Source organism: Protomyctophum bolini (assembly GCF_963924005.1).
Source record: "Protomyctophum bolini genome assembly, chromosome: 22".
Taxonomy (NCBI): Eukaryota; Metazoa; Chordata; class Actinopteri; order Myctophiformes; family Myctophidae; genus Protomyctophum; species Protomyctophum bolini.
This window is the reverse complement of record NC_137883.1, coordinates 3,897,861-3,912,860: the sequence shown is the minus strand read 5'-3', so window position 1 is coordinate 3,912,860 and position 15,000 is coordinate 3,897,861. Positions and strand designations below refer to the sequence as shown.

The 15,000-nt window shown below is 39.7% G+C and overlaps 1 protein-coding gene across 1 annotated transcript in view; it reads left to right on the top strand.

Annotated features, from left to right (window-relative positions):
- Positions 1 to 9,811, top strand: part of urm1 (ubiquitin related modifier 1) — a gene marked incomplete at its 5' end in the record, with an annotated part of 23,857 nt that extends 14,046 nt beyond the window's left edge. Inside the window, 3 exon segments of the mRNA XM_080756537.1 lie at positions 4,754 to 4,835; positions 7,075 to 7,123; positions 8,821 to 9,811. Coding sequence (XP_080612663.1) covers positions 4,754 to 4,835; positions 7,075 to 7,123; positions 8,821 to 8,889 — 200 coding nt within the window. The 3' untranslated portion in view covers positions 8,890 to 9,811.
- Positions 9,812 to 15,000: the final 5,189 nt, after the last annotated feature.

Below are 15,000 nucleotides of genomic sequence, written 5' to 3'. Positions count from 1 at the left end.
CGAGCACACTTGCCAGTAGGCCAAAGTAAAGCAAATCGCTGCACTCAGCCCCTAATGGTGGCACTATAGCCTAATCATCTTCTAATCTAAAATGACGACGATGAAGACTGAAAAGAAAGACATGGGAGAGGAGGAGATGGGGCAGCAGATTTAATTTAGTCACCTGGAATGTTTTAGTGTTAAGTCTAGTTTTAGTTGACTGCATTAAGAGTTTAGTCGACTAAATCTACAGTTGATTTAGTCGACTAAAATGTATTTCGGCGGGCCTTGGTGCCGTATAGTGTCTGGTTTTACACTTGCTGGAAATAGCCGATCTACAAGCTCACAGCGCGTCGCGCCGCGACGCGTTGAAAGATAAAGAAAGGGAGCAAATGGAGAGACCGAAGGAAGGAATGAATGAAAAGGGAGAAAATGGCTGATGAGAAAATTCCAGCAGCGAAAGAAGTCAGCGACGGGAAAGAAGGCACTTTCTATAAAGGAGTTATGACTGCTGTACTGCTGTAGCGACCTGCCCTGATGAGGTGCAGGTCAATAGTGTTGCTGCAATCCTGTCTATAAATGTGTGTGTGTGTGTGTGTGTGTGTGTGTGTGTGTGTGTGTGTGTGTGTGTGTGTGTGTGTGTGTGTGTGTGTGTGTGTGTGTGTGTGTGTGTGTGTGTGTGTGTGTGTGTGTGTGTGTGTGTGTTTTTAAGAGGAAGTGGGGGGGCATTCTCATCTTGTTTTATATGGGAGGGCTTTGGTACAGAGTACAGCTGAACCTATCATTATATTGCTGAACGTCCCAAGACAGCACTTCAATTAAGCTGAATTCCATGAAAACACATGTGCACGTTGACACACACACACACACACACACACACACACACACACACACACACACAGACACAGACACAGACACAGACACAGACACAGACACAGACAGAGAGAGAGAGAAGCTTTGAAAACCCTTGGGGAAAGGAGCATGTTTTACCAAATAAAAGGTGGTAGACTACTAGACTAGTGGTTTCCAAACTGTGGTGCGTGCCTGCCGTGCACCCTTTGAGTGTGCGAGCGCATTCTAGAAGAGGCTAATGGTGGTGCTATGGTTTTTATTTTAATATATGCTATGAGCTTGTAGATCTTCGGGAGGTTAACAGGGGGTGCATGGCCAAAAAGGTTTGGGAACCGCTGTGCTAGAGGGAGTGATTCTCAACCTTTTGACTTCCAAGAATCCTCAGTTTGATATGATTATGATATGATATGATATAGTACTTTATTGTCAGTTCACACTGAAATGTGTCTTGCGACCCATCAGCCAAGTATGCAGAACACATATACACACATTTGACATAAAACAAAGAACAAGACCCTTGACATACATGAAGACATGAAGACAAGAGCAATATCCACCGCCTAGATTACCCCGTGGCTACTACAACTCCTGATTAAGACTCAAAGTCGACTGGTGGACAAAGGAAAGGACCTCTTTAGTCTGACCGTATACTGGTACACCATATCTCCTTCCTGAAGGCAGCAATTCTCCATACATCACATTAGGCCACAGGTCTCTTTGATACAGTCTTCGTCCAACCCCGTCACCTCAATCTACACTGTACATGTTTCAGTGTTCATTTAACGTTGTATAGTGTTTCAGGTACGTTTGGTTCCATTTGTACACTCTCTGAAGTTAAAGGGACCCTTTACAGTGTAAAGGGTGTAAGGTGTACACCCTTTTTGCAAAACATATATATGTTAATGATGTTTAGAAGATTTAGAACACTTTCCTGGCGGTCTTTATGTGGTTTCAGATTTGTAGCAGTGAGCCCAGTGTCTCTGAAGTCATGGCCACTGGGCTCGCTTCGTTCCTGGACTACAATTCCCATAATGCTCTGGTGCACTGCTCCTCCTCGTGGATAGGGAAGAGGGCTGTCTTAATGAGACAACATAGTAGTCCAGGAAGTAAGTGAGCCCAGTTGTCAATGACATCAGAGACACTGGGCTCACTGCTACAAATCTAAAATATCTTAAACCACATATTACACACATGAAGACCCCCCACGAAAGTGTTCTAAATCTTCTAAACGTCATTAACATATATGTTTTTGCAAAAGTGTCCTGTAAGTCCTCAAAGACCCCTGGCAGTCTTCGGACCCCACATTGAGAACCACTGAACCATAAAGTTAAGGTCCCGGCAGACTGCTGCCTTTTCCCACAAAACGGCAGCAGTCTGCCAGGACCTTCACAGTGCATACTTGTTTTTGTCGACTAAAACTAAGACAAAAAAATGTTCGTCGACTACCATTTTTTCACTGACGAAAATAGCCGATCTACAAGTGTAAAAAATCAGTCATTACAACGTCATCAAGGCCCACCAAAACACATATCAGCCGACTGAATCAACTGTAGATTTAGTCGACTAAAATCTTACGATATTCAGTCGACTAAAACTAGACTGAACACTAAAACATTCCAGGTGACACAAAATATGACTAAAACTAAATGAAGGTATTATTCCAAAGACTATGACTAAAACTAAAATATGAATTTTGCTGCCCAAAAACAACACATTCTAGCCCGTAATGACATCTCCCATCGGCGCTGACATTCCATAAGTACCGTGAGCCCCCAAACCGTTCCCGATGCGGCTGTGTCATCAATAATCCCGCTGATGTGGTCCTTCGAGCCGGATGTGTGCAAGTTTCACTAATGACAGCTGCAGCTAACTTTTCTCGACCAATGACAAAGCTTCTAGGAACATCTTTGAATGCAGATTGTGTCACAGAGACTACATTTTTGAGGGGAGCATTTTACTCATTGCTGGCTGTCTGAATAATGAAAAAGAAAAGAATCGTTAAAATGTTGACATAATTCTGCTTATAGCAGCTTCAACAGATAATGGGCCCTAAAAAACTGTGTTCTGGTTCAATTAATGATAGTTATTTATGTACTTACGTGTTCGTGCACTTTGCATCCAACACATTGGCTATTTAGATTAGATTCTAGGTCTTTCATCGTCCCACAATTACTTTTATTTTTGCAGAAGTCATACTTGTTCTCTTATAACGCAGTAATCCCTTGACCAATCTACCCAATTTACATTAGCTACATCAGTACAAACGCTATTTTTTAGGCCTACATTTTCTGAATTCTTCTGCCCATTTCTACACAAATTAAACACTTTAGAAATGCATACTGTACAACCAGTGTTGTTTTCGTCGACTAAAACCAAGACGAAAAATATCCCGACAATTTCAACCACAAATAAAAACTAGACTAGAAATATTAGGAAGGGACTAGTGGACAAGAGATCATTTTACACTTGGTTGCATGCTGAAAATAGCAGATCTACAAGCTCATTGTGAGCTTGAAGATCTATTTTCAAAACGGTCATTTCGACGGCATCAAGGCCCACCGAAATACATTTTAGTCGACTAAAATCGTATGACATTCAGTCGACTGAAACTAGACTAACACTAAAACATTCCAGGTGACTAAAATGTTTGACTGTTGAAGAGACTGCAACAATACATGAACGTGTCGGGCCTAAGAGGTGACGCTTCTATACAGTTTTGAACAGTCGGCGGGTGCATTTGTTGTCTGTACTGCATGCGTTTGTGATTGTGCTAATACTTAATCACTTCCAAGATTTTCATAAGCAAACATACATGATAAGCATGTACAGGAGGATATACACAAACATGCGTGGGCGCACACACACACGCGCACACACACACACGCACACACACACACACACACATGAGCGCAATCACGCAAACCGTGAATGTTAACCTCTTCGGAAGATAACTATAACTATTATATATTCATAGTTAAATGTTTACCGGGGGGGGGATTCATCCTATATATAATGCTTTGCTCTTTTGTATTTTTGGCTTTGTGATGCTGTGTCTGTGTATAGGTCTGAGTGAGACTCAATCTATTGTCCAGACAAGGTCAATCTGATTGTCGGAAGGGGGTCAGACTCATAGAAGATTCAAGCAGTCGCGTCGGGTCTCATATTGAGGCTCAGGGCGAAAAGCGTTTTTTTTTTTAATGGGAGTATAGCCCCTTGCACACCAACGACGACAGGTCGAATACCACTTGGAAATGTTGTCTGGCGTCATACTGTGGTGTTATTATATTTTTTACATTGTACAACCAACGATAGAGCAATATTAATTAATAATATATTAATAATATTCGATATATTTAATTCTATGATCTCCTGTTTTTTTCCCCCTAGAATTTTCCCCCCGAATGTTTCGTGTTCTATATATCAAGCTTGGTATGACTCGATAATGATTGACTCGATATTTTTCTGTTGTAATAATCTCTGTATTGTGTGTGTGTGTGTGTATGTGTGTGTGTCTGTATACATACATGTATGTGTGTATACACACATACACACACTCTTTCATACAAAATGCATGCATGCTTTTATATTTGCACCAAAAAAGAATCCTAAATTGTACGCGTGCGTCTTTTACCAAGGTGAATAATATCACTCACTCTCCTGCTTTGTTCGATACTAACGGGACAATATCGGTCAGCACAACCCCCCCCTCTCCCTACCCCCAACATACACACAAACACCTACATAATCAACCATGTCCCGCCTAGTGCCTCTCTCTCTCTCTCTGTCGCGTCACATCGACCGTGAGGGGCTGGAACCATGCACCTTGACACTTGACCCCTGACCTTTAACCCCTGTTGTCTGCACCGTGTGTGTGTGTGTGTGTGTGTGTGTGTGTGTGTGTGTGTGTGTGTGTGTGTGTTAGGGGACATGAAGCAGCTGCTACTTTGGATTCGACGGAACCTGCTGAACGAACGTCCTGAGCTCTTTGTCCAAGGAGACACTGTGTAAAACTCTCTCTCACACACACACACACACACACACACACACACACACACACACACACACACACACACACACACACTCTCTCTCTCTCTCTCACTCATACAAAATGCATGCATGCTTTATATTTGCACAAAAAAAATCACGAATTGAGATGATATTGGACCAACATGTGCATGTTTTTAAACATCTTGCATAATATTTTATGTATACGTCAGGAGAATCTATGAAATGGTAAATGGTCGCATTTTAATATAGCGCCTTTTATCCAAGGCGCTTTACATAGACATGTTTGATACAATCAAACATGGAGTCATATATGTACACACACATACATTGAGTTACGGGGTCTGACGTGCTTTCTCTGTTGTCTGCACCTTACGTGCAGACAACCTAAGTGCATTGGTCTGAAAACAATGCTGCATGATAGCTATCGCGTGCGTGTGCGTGCGTGTGTGTGTGTGTGTGTGTGTGTGTGTGTGTGTGTGTGTGTGTGTTTGTGCACGTGCGTTAGTCGAGGGCTTATAAGACTGGCTGACTTTTTTACGGCTACCTTTTTATAGAAGGCTATTTATAGCTCCCCCTAACCAATGAACATAGGGAATGGCTGGGGTGCTTTTTAACCCTTCTAGATTAGGTCTGTGAGTTTGGTACATTCCCCTCGGTTTTAAGAAAGGGGGGGGACAACGATTTTAGCTTTCTATTAAAAAATGTTTAAGAGCGCAAGAGTGTGTGTGTGTGTGTGTGTGTGCTTTTCTCAATTATTTTGTGCTGCTGCAGCTGTGTGTGTATTATAAGTGTATAACGACATAGCTCTTTCATAATGACCTTTCATGTTGACGTCACAGATTGCTGTAGCTAATTTGAGCACCTGCCCCCCCCCCCCCCCCCATATATACCGTACCAGAACGTCATCGTTTTTTTCTTCATTATATTTTTTACATTCAGATTTATTTTCTTCATTTTTTTTTAGCTTTTTCTTGATTCCATGGTGTGTTTCCCCCCCCCCCCCCCACTCATTCTGGGCGGGAACCCCTTTCTGTGTTTTTTTTAGCTATTTTTTTTTTTTTTTACATCGTGGAAATCTTTGAATATATATTCTTTCAGAGCGAACGTTTTTAACTCAAATCTTTGCTTCTGGGGGGGGGGGGGGGGGGGGGTGTCCCTGGAACAACATATTTTAAAAATGGCGACCAAATACATGACACTTGACATGAAATATTGAGAACCACCGATCTTCAGATGGGATAAGGTTATAGCAAATGGGACTGACTGAAATCAGAACATGTTGGGAAGTATAAATATAAAACACTATTTGCTCACTGTGGGTTGGAACGAATGCTTGTCTGCTTCGGTTTAAAATGACTTTATATTCTCTTTAAATGGAGGATACACACAGACCCTGTATTTGTAGTGTCAGAGATGTGCTTGCACACACACATGTACACACACACACCGAGAGAAAACAATTTCTGATAGCAAATTATTATCTGATATAGCATTTTAGGTTAAGTATAAGCTATTCGTAGTATAGAACGAATCGATACATTCTAGATAAAGTCTTGCTATTTTGACACGATGCTTGTACTATAGTTACTATTTTGTCAGCCGCAGGAATCTCCTATATAGCATAAACAGAGAATCGATATGTTATTTTTGAAATGAAATGAAATTGTCCTGTTTTTTTTAGGGGTGCTAGCCCCTCCTATATTCCGCTGTGTGTGTGTGTGTGTGTGTGTGTAGATTTCCGTCTTACACACAGACATTAATAATTCCCATTGACAATGAATGGAGAATTTCCCGTCACGTGTGTGTGTGTGAGCAAATGGCCACGATGATAAGGGCGCCCCCTTACTTCATTGACGATCATGGCATATTACATTATAATCTCCGGGGTCCTTGACATGAAATATTGAGCACCACTGATACAGAAACATACGTTTTTTTTTCTCAGAAAACTGTCAGGATTTTGAAGACGTTTTAAAAAAAAATGTCGACGACGTCGGTCCTAAACGGGCTTCTGTAATACTGAATAATGTTTACATTGAATTGCTTGAGCATACATACATACATTGTGTGTGTGTGCACGTACGTGCGTGCGTGCGCATACATACATACATACACACATGCATAATACCATGTGCGTTTGCTCACACAAACAACACATAATACTAGATGTCTTACATAATTACCATTGGGAATAGTGCATATACGGAGTTGACAGTGTGCGTTTCACCCCCACAGGAGACCTGGCATTCTGGTGCTCATCAATGATGCCGACTGGGAGCTTATGGTGAGCAGCCATGCATGGGCAGACCATGTGTAGAGAGACTTGACTGACATCGCTAGGTTTCTTGCAATAAAACACAGACACACACACACACACACACACACACACACACACACACACACACAGGGACATGCACACACACACACACACACACACACACACACACACACGCACATAGACATCAAAGGAGGCTTCGGACCCTGCCCCTTTTTACCTGTCTGTAAAACATCTGCCCTTTGCATATATGACACTCCCTTTCCATGCCTTTCTCCTGAACTTGAACACAGAATTTTGCGTTGGAACACATTTGTTTGGAAATCCATGTCGTTTCACACCGCATCTCCACTATAGCTAAAGAGCGCTGGGTTGCTCCCCGAAAAGTGTCCAAAAGTGCCCTCTTATATATGGGATTTCAGCCCCTGCTCCTCTCTAACACTCTGCACGTCCCTGGACAAACACACACACACACACAATGGACCCAGATATATCGGTATACACACAAACATGTTTGTTTGTTTTTGTGTATAGGCTTCATTTAAAACCTCCTGTTCCGTTTCTATATATGACACGGAATATGAAGATGTTCAAATCCGTTATGACATTTTCTGGCTCTAAAAATGATGCATGCCTCTCTGGTATATGTTATACCCTTCTTCACCGTATAATACTTATACATCTTCAACCCCTGCCACTGCACGGCAATGCACCAGTGTTAAATATGCAGCCAGTGTTGTTTTTGACAGCACATTTTAGTGGCGCTTCTGCGACGCGTTGTGACTGAGCTTCTAGATCGGCTATTTTCAGCATGCACATACCAAGTGTAAAATGCCTCATACTGAGATCTCTTGTCCACTATAGTCCACTTCCTGACATTTTTAGTCTTTAGTTTATATTCGTCAAAGAAATTGTCAGTATATTTAGTCTTATAGTTTTAGTCATCGGCTTAGTTTTCATTTAGTTTCCATTTTTGTTTTCGTCAGTGGAAAAAAGCTAGTCGACGGACATTTTTCGTCTTAATTTTAGTCGACAAAAACAACACTTGTGCGCATGCGTGCGTTCGCCCCCTTATGCGAGTTTTTATCAGTGGGACAGGTGTACTGTACTGTACTGTACTGTACTGTACTGTACTGTACTGTACTGTACTGTACATGCACACACAGTATAGGGTTATTTACTACTGCACATGCAGGGTTAGGGTGAAGAAATGGCATCTATGCACACTTGTAGATCTGCATTTTATGACAGTATAATACTTACTGTATAAGGAAATTAGCCTATACACACACCTTATTATATTACAAAATATCCAAGTCCCATGCTGCAATATCTATAGTCTCATTTTGCCATATTGATAATAGGCCTATATATTTATATATTGCACATCCTCAGGTTAATTATTCTAATTATATTTTTTAATAATACTGATACAGTGAAACTTGTGTGTATGTATATATATATATATATATATATATATATATATATATATATATATATGGATGGACTTGATATATCTGTATAGTCATATGGATCTACCGGTATTCAATTTATAATTCAATGTTTTAAATTGTCTGTGTGTGTGTGTGTGTGTGTGTGTGTGTGTGTGTGTGTGTGTGTGTGTGTGTGTGTGTGTGTGTGTGTGTGTGTGTGTGTGTGTGTGTGTGCGTGTGCGCGTGCGCGTGTGTGTGCGTGTGCACGTGCAGGGTGAGTTGGAGTACCAGCTTCGGGACCAGGATAATATCGTGTTCATTTCCACTCTACATGGCGGTTAGATGGACAGAGTATTTTCGTCTGTAGTTTTAAGTCGACTAAATGTCATAAGGGTTTTAGTCGAAAAGCTATAATATGATACATCCGACCTCTCCAGCCCTGTATGACATCATGCACACACCCTCAGAACTGTATATGACAACATACACTCCTGTATAACCGCCTCAGTTTGAACGAGAGGATTTCAAAATGGAACTGTACGCTGTCAAAGCTGTCACATGAACCAACCAACCAACCAACCTGCATGGGACATTTCTTCATTTATTTTCTTGTATCAGATGTATTTGTTTTGAGTGTTATGCATGAGGGTCCAAATCTCGAGTGTTCATTTAACCCCATTCTGGACAGGAACCCCTTTTTTGGTGTTTTTTTACACTTTATGCTGTTGAAAAATAGCAGATCTACAAGATCTTTACGCGGCACTGAGTGCCTCGCTACGAGCTTGTAGATCTGCTATTTTTGAAACGATCGTAAAAAATTGAATATAACGTTTTTTTAACTCAAATCTTTGCTTCTGGGGGGTTCCTGGAATAACATATTTTCAGATGGGGGGGTCGGTGGCCAATTGCATATCATTTTTGACGTCTTGACATGAAACATATTGAGCACCACTGATACACAAACATGAGGTTTTTCTTTTTTTCTCGACGTCAGTTAACTCTTGTAAACATTTGATTCTGGATTCAGGATTTGACTCTGTGCTCTCTGTATATTTGTGAGATATCTGCCTTTCAAGATTATGAATGATTATGACTTGTTTGCTGCCCTTTAGTTTCTTGTCTTTTTAATTTTCTAACAAACAACACAAATATTGTGGGATGCATATAGTTCAATGAACTAACATGTTTACAGGGATGTGTGGATGTTCTTTGAATGAGTGGACAAATGGAAACATAATAGGATACTTTTATTAAAAGATATGGCAATTAATTTCTCTTGACTTTGGGGTGTGTGTGTGTGTGTGTGTGTGTGTGTGTGTGTGTGTGTGTGTGTGTGTGTGTGTGTGTGTGTGTGTGTGTGTGTGTGAAAACACACAGTCATGCAATTACACATCCAGACCATTGTTGTAAAATGCATTATCTTCTTCATGGCCAACTTGACCGTCAAAGCAGGGGTTAAAATGACGACCTGCTCTTCCACCATAGATTCGGTTGTTCCTGAACCCGAGAGTGAGACCAGTCGTATTATTTATTTTTTGCCCTTAAATTAACTATACCATCTTATCCTAATCCCTATTTATATTTAGTGTAAAAGCATGTATAGCCTTATACACTATTTGAAGCCTATATAATGCTGAAATCAGTTGATTTTCTTGTATAAATGATGCTCTTATGATAAAATAAATTTCTCCCATGCAAGAGGTATAATTTAATCAAAAATATTTTTGTTTTAAAATCACAAAAAAATAAATGCAGGCCTATAGTTAATGTTACAAATGTACATACAGTCGTGATGATATACGTCACCATGCCATATATTTATACAATTACAATGTTCTATACAGCAATTTATCTTTTTGCTTATTTCACTGCTGTAAAATAGCTCTAGTAGAAATATCATGAATTACGTTTCAAGAAATGTGCCTAAATATGTATGGTAAAAAAAAATCTAATTGACATGATTTGTCAGCTTTTTTTTAATTAAAAAGCAAACAAATTAATTAAATATAAAATTGATATTTTTAATATTTTGTCTGTTTTCATAGCCTATTTGACAATTATGTTAGGCCTATAATTGCAATAAAAACATTTTAAATTGGCTTGTCTAATACTGAATATATAGGCTTTATGGTATATTCTAATTATAATATATAATTATAGTTATTTTATTAAATTCGATTTTACGCATCGTTTTACAATTTAGCCTATATATTGGATAGAAATAATGTAGACGATATGCCTTTCATCTTAGGTCCAGTGTCAACAAAGTCCACTATAAGCAGTCTAAACATATAATGCGCAATCATTTTGCAGACCAGATTTTTTTTTGAAAGCACCCATTACCATACAATATAATGGCTCACTCAATAAATTAGGGGTTTTTTTTTTACAACACGCTCTGACAATTCCCCGTGATATATCTGATCGATTTAAACCCCAGCTGTGTGATCAGATTGGGTGGGTTTTAAGGGTGATTAGAAGACTCTAGAAGGCTCTTCGGGGACTGTTTACCGTTCAAGTCGGAATATTCATAAGAGGCACCTATAATACAGTATAGGCCTACCACCACCACCACCACTGCGGGAGGTCGGTTCGTCTAGCCTCGGGGGGTCGGGGGGCCGCCCTCCCCGCAACCAACGCCCGCGGCGACCTTAAACCTTTTTTCCTCGCTTGTGGAGTCCGATTTGCAACGGGAAACCGAATCATAATGGCCCGGCAGAAAGAAAATGCTAATGAGGCTGAGAAAAGGGAGAAAACATGTCACTGTGTGTCGGCGCGGCCGGCCCCCCTCTTTCTCTCTCTCTTTTGGTGGGGTGGGGGGACCCATACTGTGACGGAGAAAGGGATTGACTTTTCCAGTAAGGACTCTAAAACGTGTATACGATTAGGAGGAAGTTAAAAAAGACAAACAAAACACACACACACACACACACACACACACACACACACACACACACAACAACAACAACAACATCATGCGTTTTTATGTCAAACAACATAAATATAGGCCTACTAAGGATCTTATTATTATATGTCTTCTTCTATATCTATGGCATGCAGGCAAGACAATGTATCTACTCTGACTAATATAGGCAAGACTTGTAGGTCTGCAGACCTTATAGGCCTTAGCGTGTTGTCAAACTAATATATAGAGGCCTATACGCATTGCTGTTGCTTCTTAGGCCTATACCTTCTTGGTGCAAAATATCCGTTGCTGTAAATAAGTTAAATAGACTTAAGTCGCCCATATGATGCCCATGGTGCACCTGTTTAATTGCTCATTAAAGCGCAAGTGCACCTGTATGCAGTTTAATCAACAACTCTGCATTGGCATAGATATATATATATCTTGTTCCAGGGACCCCCTCCAGAAGCAAAGATTTGAGTTAAAAACTTTCACTCTGAATTAAGAATAATGATTTGAGGCACATTTTCACGAATTTTCAAAAAATAAATAGCACATCTACAAGCTCGTAGCACTGCACTCTGCTCATCTGCGCCATGAGCTTGTAGATTTGCTACTGAAGTATATACAATCCTTGAAACACCAAAAGGGGTTCCCGTCCTGAATTATTATTCTATATAGGGCTTATAGAATGGGGACAAAATGTGATTCAAATGTGTGGTTGGTTTGGGACCCGACTTTCATAACGCAAATATATAAGGCTATAGGGTTTACAGAGAATGTTGATATGTCTATGTCTGTTTGATGGCAGGTCAATGTCCAGAGTCTATAGACATGCATGGTTTGAATATAAATAAAATGAATAAATATATGGTAGGCCTACTTCGAACTATATAGCTCTGGTCCATATATAGCTCTGCCTTTGCATTTAGAGCTATATATGGACCAGAGATAGGTTCGAACATGCTTAGAATAAATTACAACCACTGGGGGGGAGTATAGGCTGTCTTCCCTGGGGGGGGGAGATAGCCTATACTCCCCCCAGGAAGATATACCTGTTAGGCCTATACACCCTTCCATCCATCCATGTCCATCCCAGCATTGTGGCCAATGCATGTAGCATGTACCCACCAGGCTCCAGCATGTATACGATAATACTCAACAAAAAACACATAATAATAAAGTCTCAGACTGGTATCTTTGAACTTGACAATGAGCTATACACCGGCCCACCATGCACCATAATAATGGCATGCCTTCTCATATAGCCATCAGTGTGTGTGTGTGTGTGTGTGTGTGTGTGTGTGTGTGTGTGTGTGTGTGTGTGTGTGTGTGTGTGTGTGTGTGCGTGCGTGCGTGCGTGCGTGCGTGCGTGTGTGTGTGTGTGTGTGTGTGCAGCCGACAAAATGTGCAGATGCTGTGTCATCACATGTCCGCACCTGCATCAGGTGTAACCTATTAGGGATAATTAGGCTAATAATGAAGGATATATGCAGGAGATGCAGGGCAACGGGTTTCAAGGAATGTGTTGCACGGTTGCATTTTCTTCTCGAAATGTAAAAAATAATTAAGATTTGGGAAAAGTAAAGTAAAGTATATAGGCCTATGATTTCATCATTCACAATCACAGCACATCATCAGATTTATATCTAGACGCGTAAAGTCAACATAAATGTGTGTGTGTGTGTGTGTGTGTGTGTGTGTGTGTGTGTGTGTGTGTGTGTGTGTGTATATATATATATATATGCATGGCTATGTACAGGTTTTGTAGCAATTGTAGAAATGTTATATAATGTCACAGACATGCAATTCTCTTTAGCCGTTGGATTTTTTTAAGTTATTGAATCTTTTACCGTCTTGGTAAAGGTTTGTGTATAGCCAACCCACATACTTAAAAAAGAAAAAAAAGAAGGCAAAATCGCATGACGACTTAATTTGACAGAATGTATAGCCAATAACAGCATGAACATGCATTGATTCAGTTCAATGGACCCTGATATTGTTGTTGTGTGCATGTATAGAGACTGTGGGACACGAGTTTGTTTAGGCCTATAATAGCCTAATTGTATAGTCTACTTTATTTCAAAAAGTATAGCCTCAGCACTTTGCATCTCCTGTCTGTCTGTCTGTCTGTCTGTCTGTCTGTCTGTCTGTCTGTCTGTCTGTCTGTCTGTCTGTCTGTCTGTCTGTCTGTCTATCTGTCTGTCTGTCTGTCTGTCTGTCTGTCTCAATGTCTCAATGTCTCAATGTCTCAATGTCTGTCTCAATGTCTTTTTATATAAACAATGCCAAATGTCATGTTTGAAGGCTTTATCACCGTTTAAACAATCATAAATAAAACTGTAATAAGATTAAAATGAATACAAATATATTATTATTAGTATTATTATTATATTACTTAGGCTATATACATTATGAATTATATATATATATATATATTATTATAACTCCAAAATGAATGAAAGGAGAAATGAATGAGATCAATAACCATCACCAAAAAGTATATATATATATATATATAATCCCAAGATGTCCACGTGATTTAGCCTGTGACGCCTGCATGCATCTACAGCTGCTTCAACACAGATTTGACAGACCTACAAGCTCGTATAGCGCGCAGCTCGGTGGCGCGCTATGAGCTTGTAGATCTGCCATTTTTCAATAGCTAAAGTATAACATGATGCTTGGTTATATAAGACACCAAAAGGGGTTCCACGCGTCCAGAATGTTTTTAAAACAATATTTTAAGACATAAAACAAGGCCAATTATAGAAATGCATGTGCCTTAGGATGTTATTATAGGCTATATATAGGCCTATATACTGTACTGAAATAATCTTAACACGAATGTACACACACCAATGGTTTTGATTAATACATCGTGTATAATGATGTATATAACTGAACACAAATACGTTTTGGCTGCTTAATTATTTCAAATGCATGCAGGTTTTCAATTATATGTCCTCGTATAGCCTACTGTACACATGTATAGGCCTCCCTCAAACACATCCATGCTGTATTATAGTCGTCGATATTTCTATTTTAAATAAACAGACCTGTCACCTGATTCCTATTCATTATTATTGTTATTGTTATTGTTATATTATTATTATTATTATTTATTTTTACACAACGTGTATATATATATAGATATATTTATATACCACTCCGACATACGCACACTGCGAGAAACACATTATACACGAGGCAGAAGATATATATAAGAAAGGTTTATTCCACTTTATTGGCCCAATCATATCTAGTTATATATATAGAACATGCAAATCAGAATTGTTTTTCTATACTGTCACATGAATTAAATTAAATTAGATTGCAGTCCTAGTATAATACCTTACCCATATATAGCTTGTATATGATCTCCTGAAAGAAAGAAAGTTTAATCTCGTTTTTGTCGCGGCTCATTACATATATAATATGGACGTGAAGAATTGGAGTCCACAGCAACAGATGTCCATACACAATTCTTGGGATATAGATTGACGCTTTACTCGAGAATTGCGTTTGGACAATCAGTCGCTAAAGAC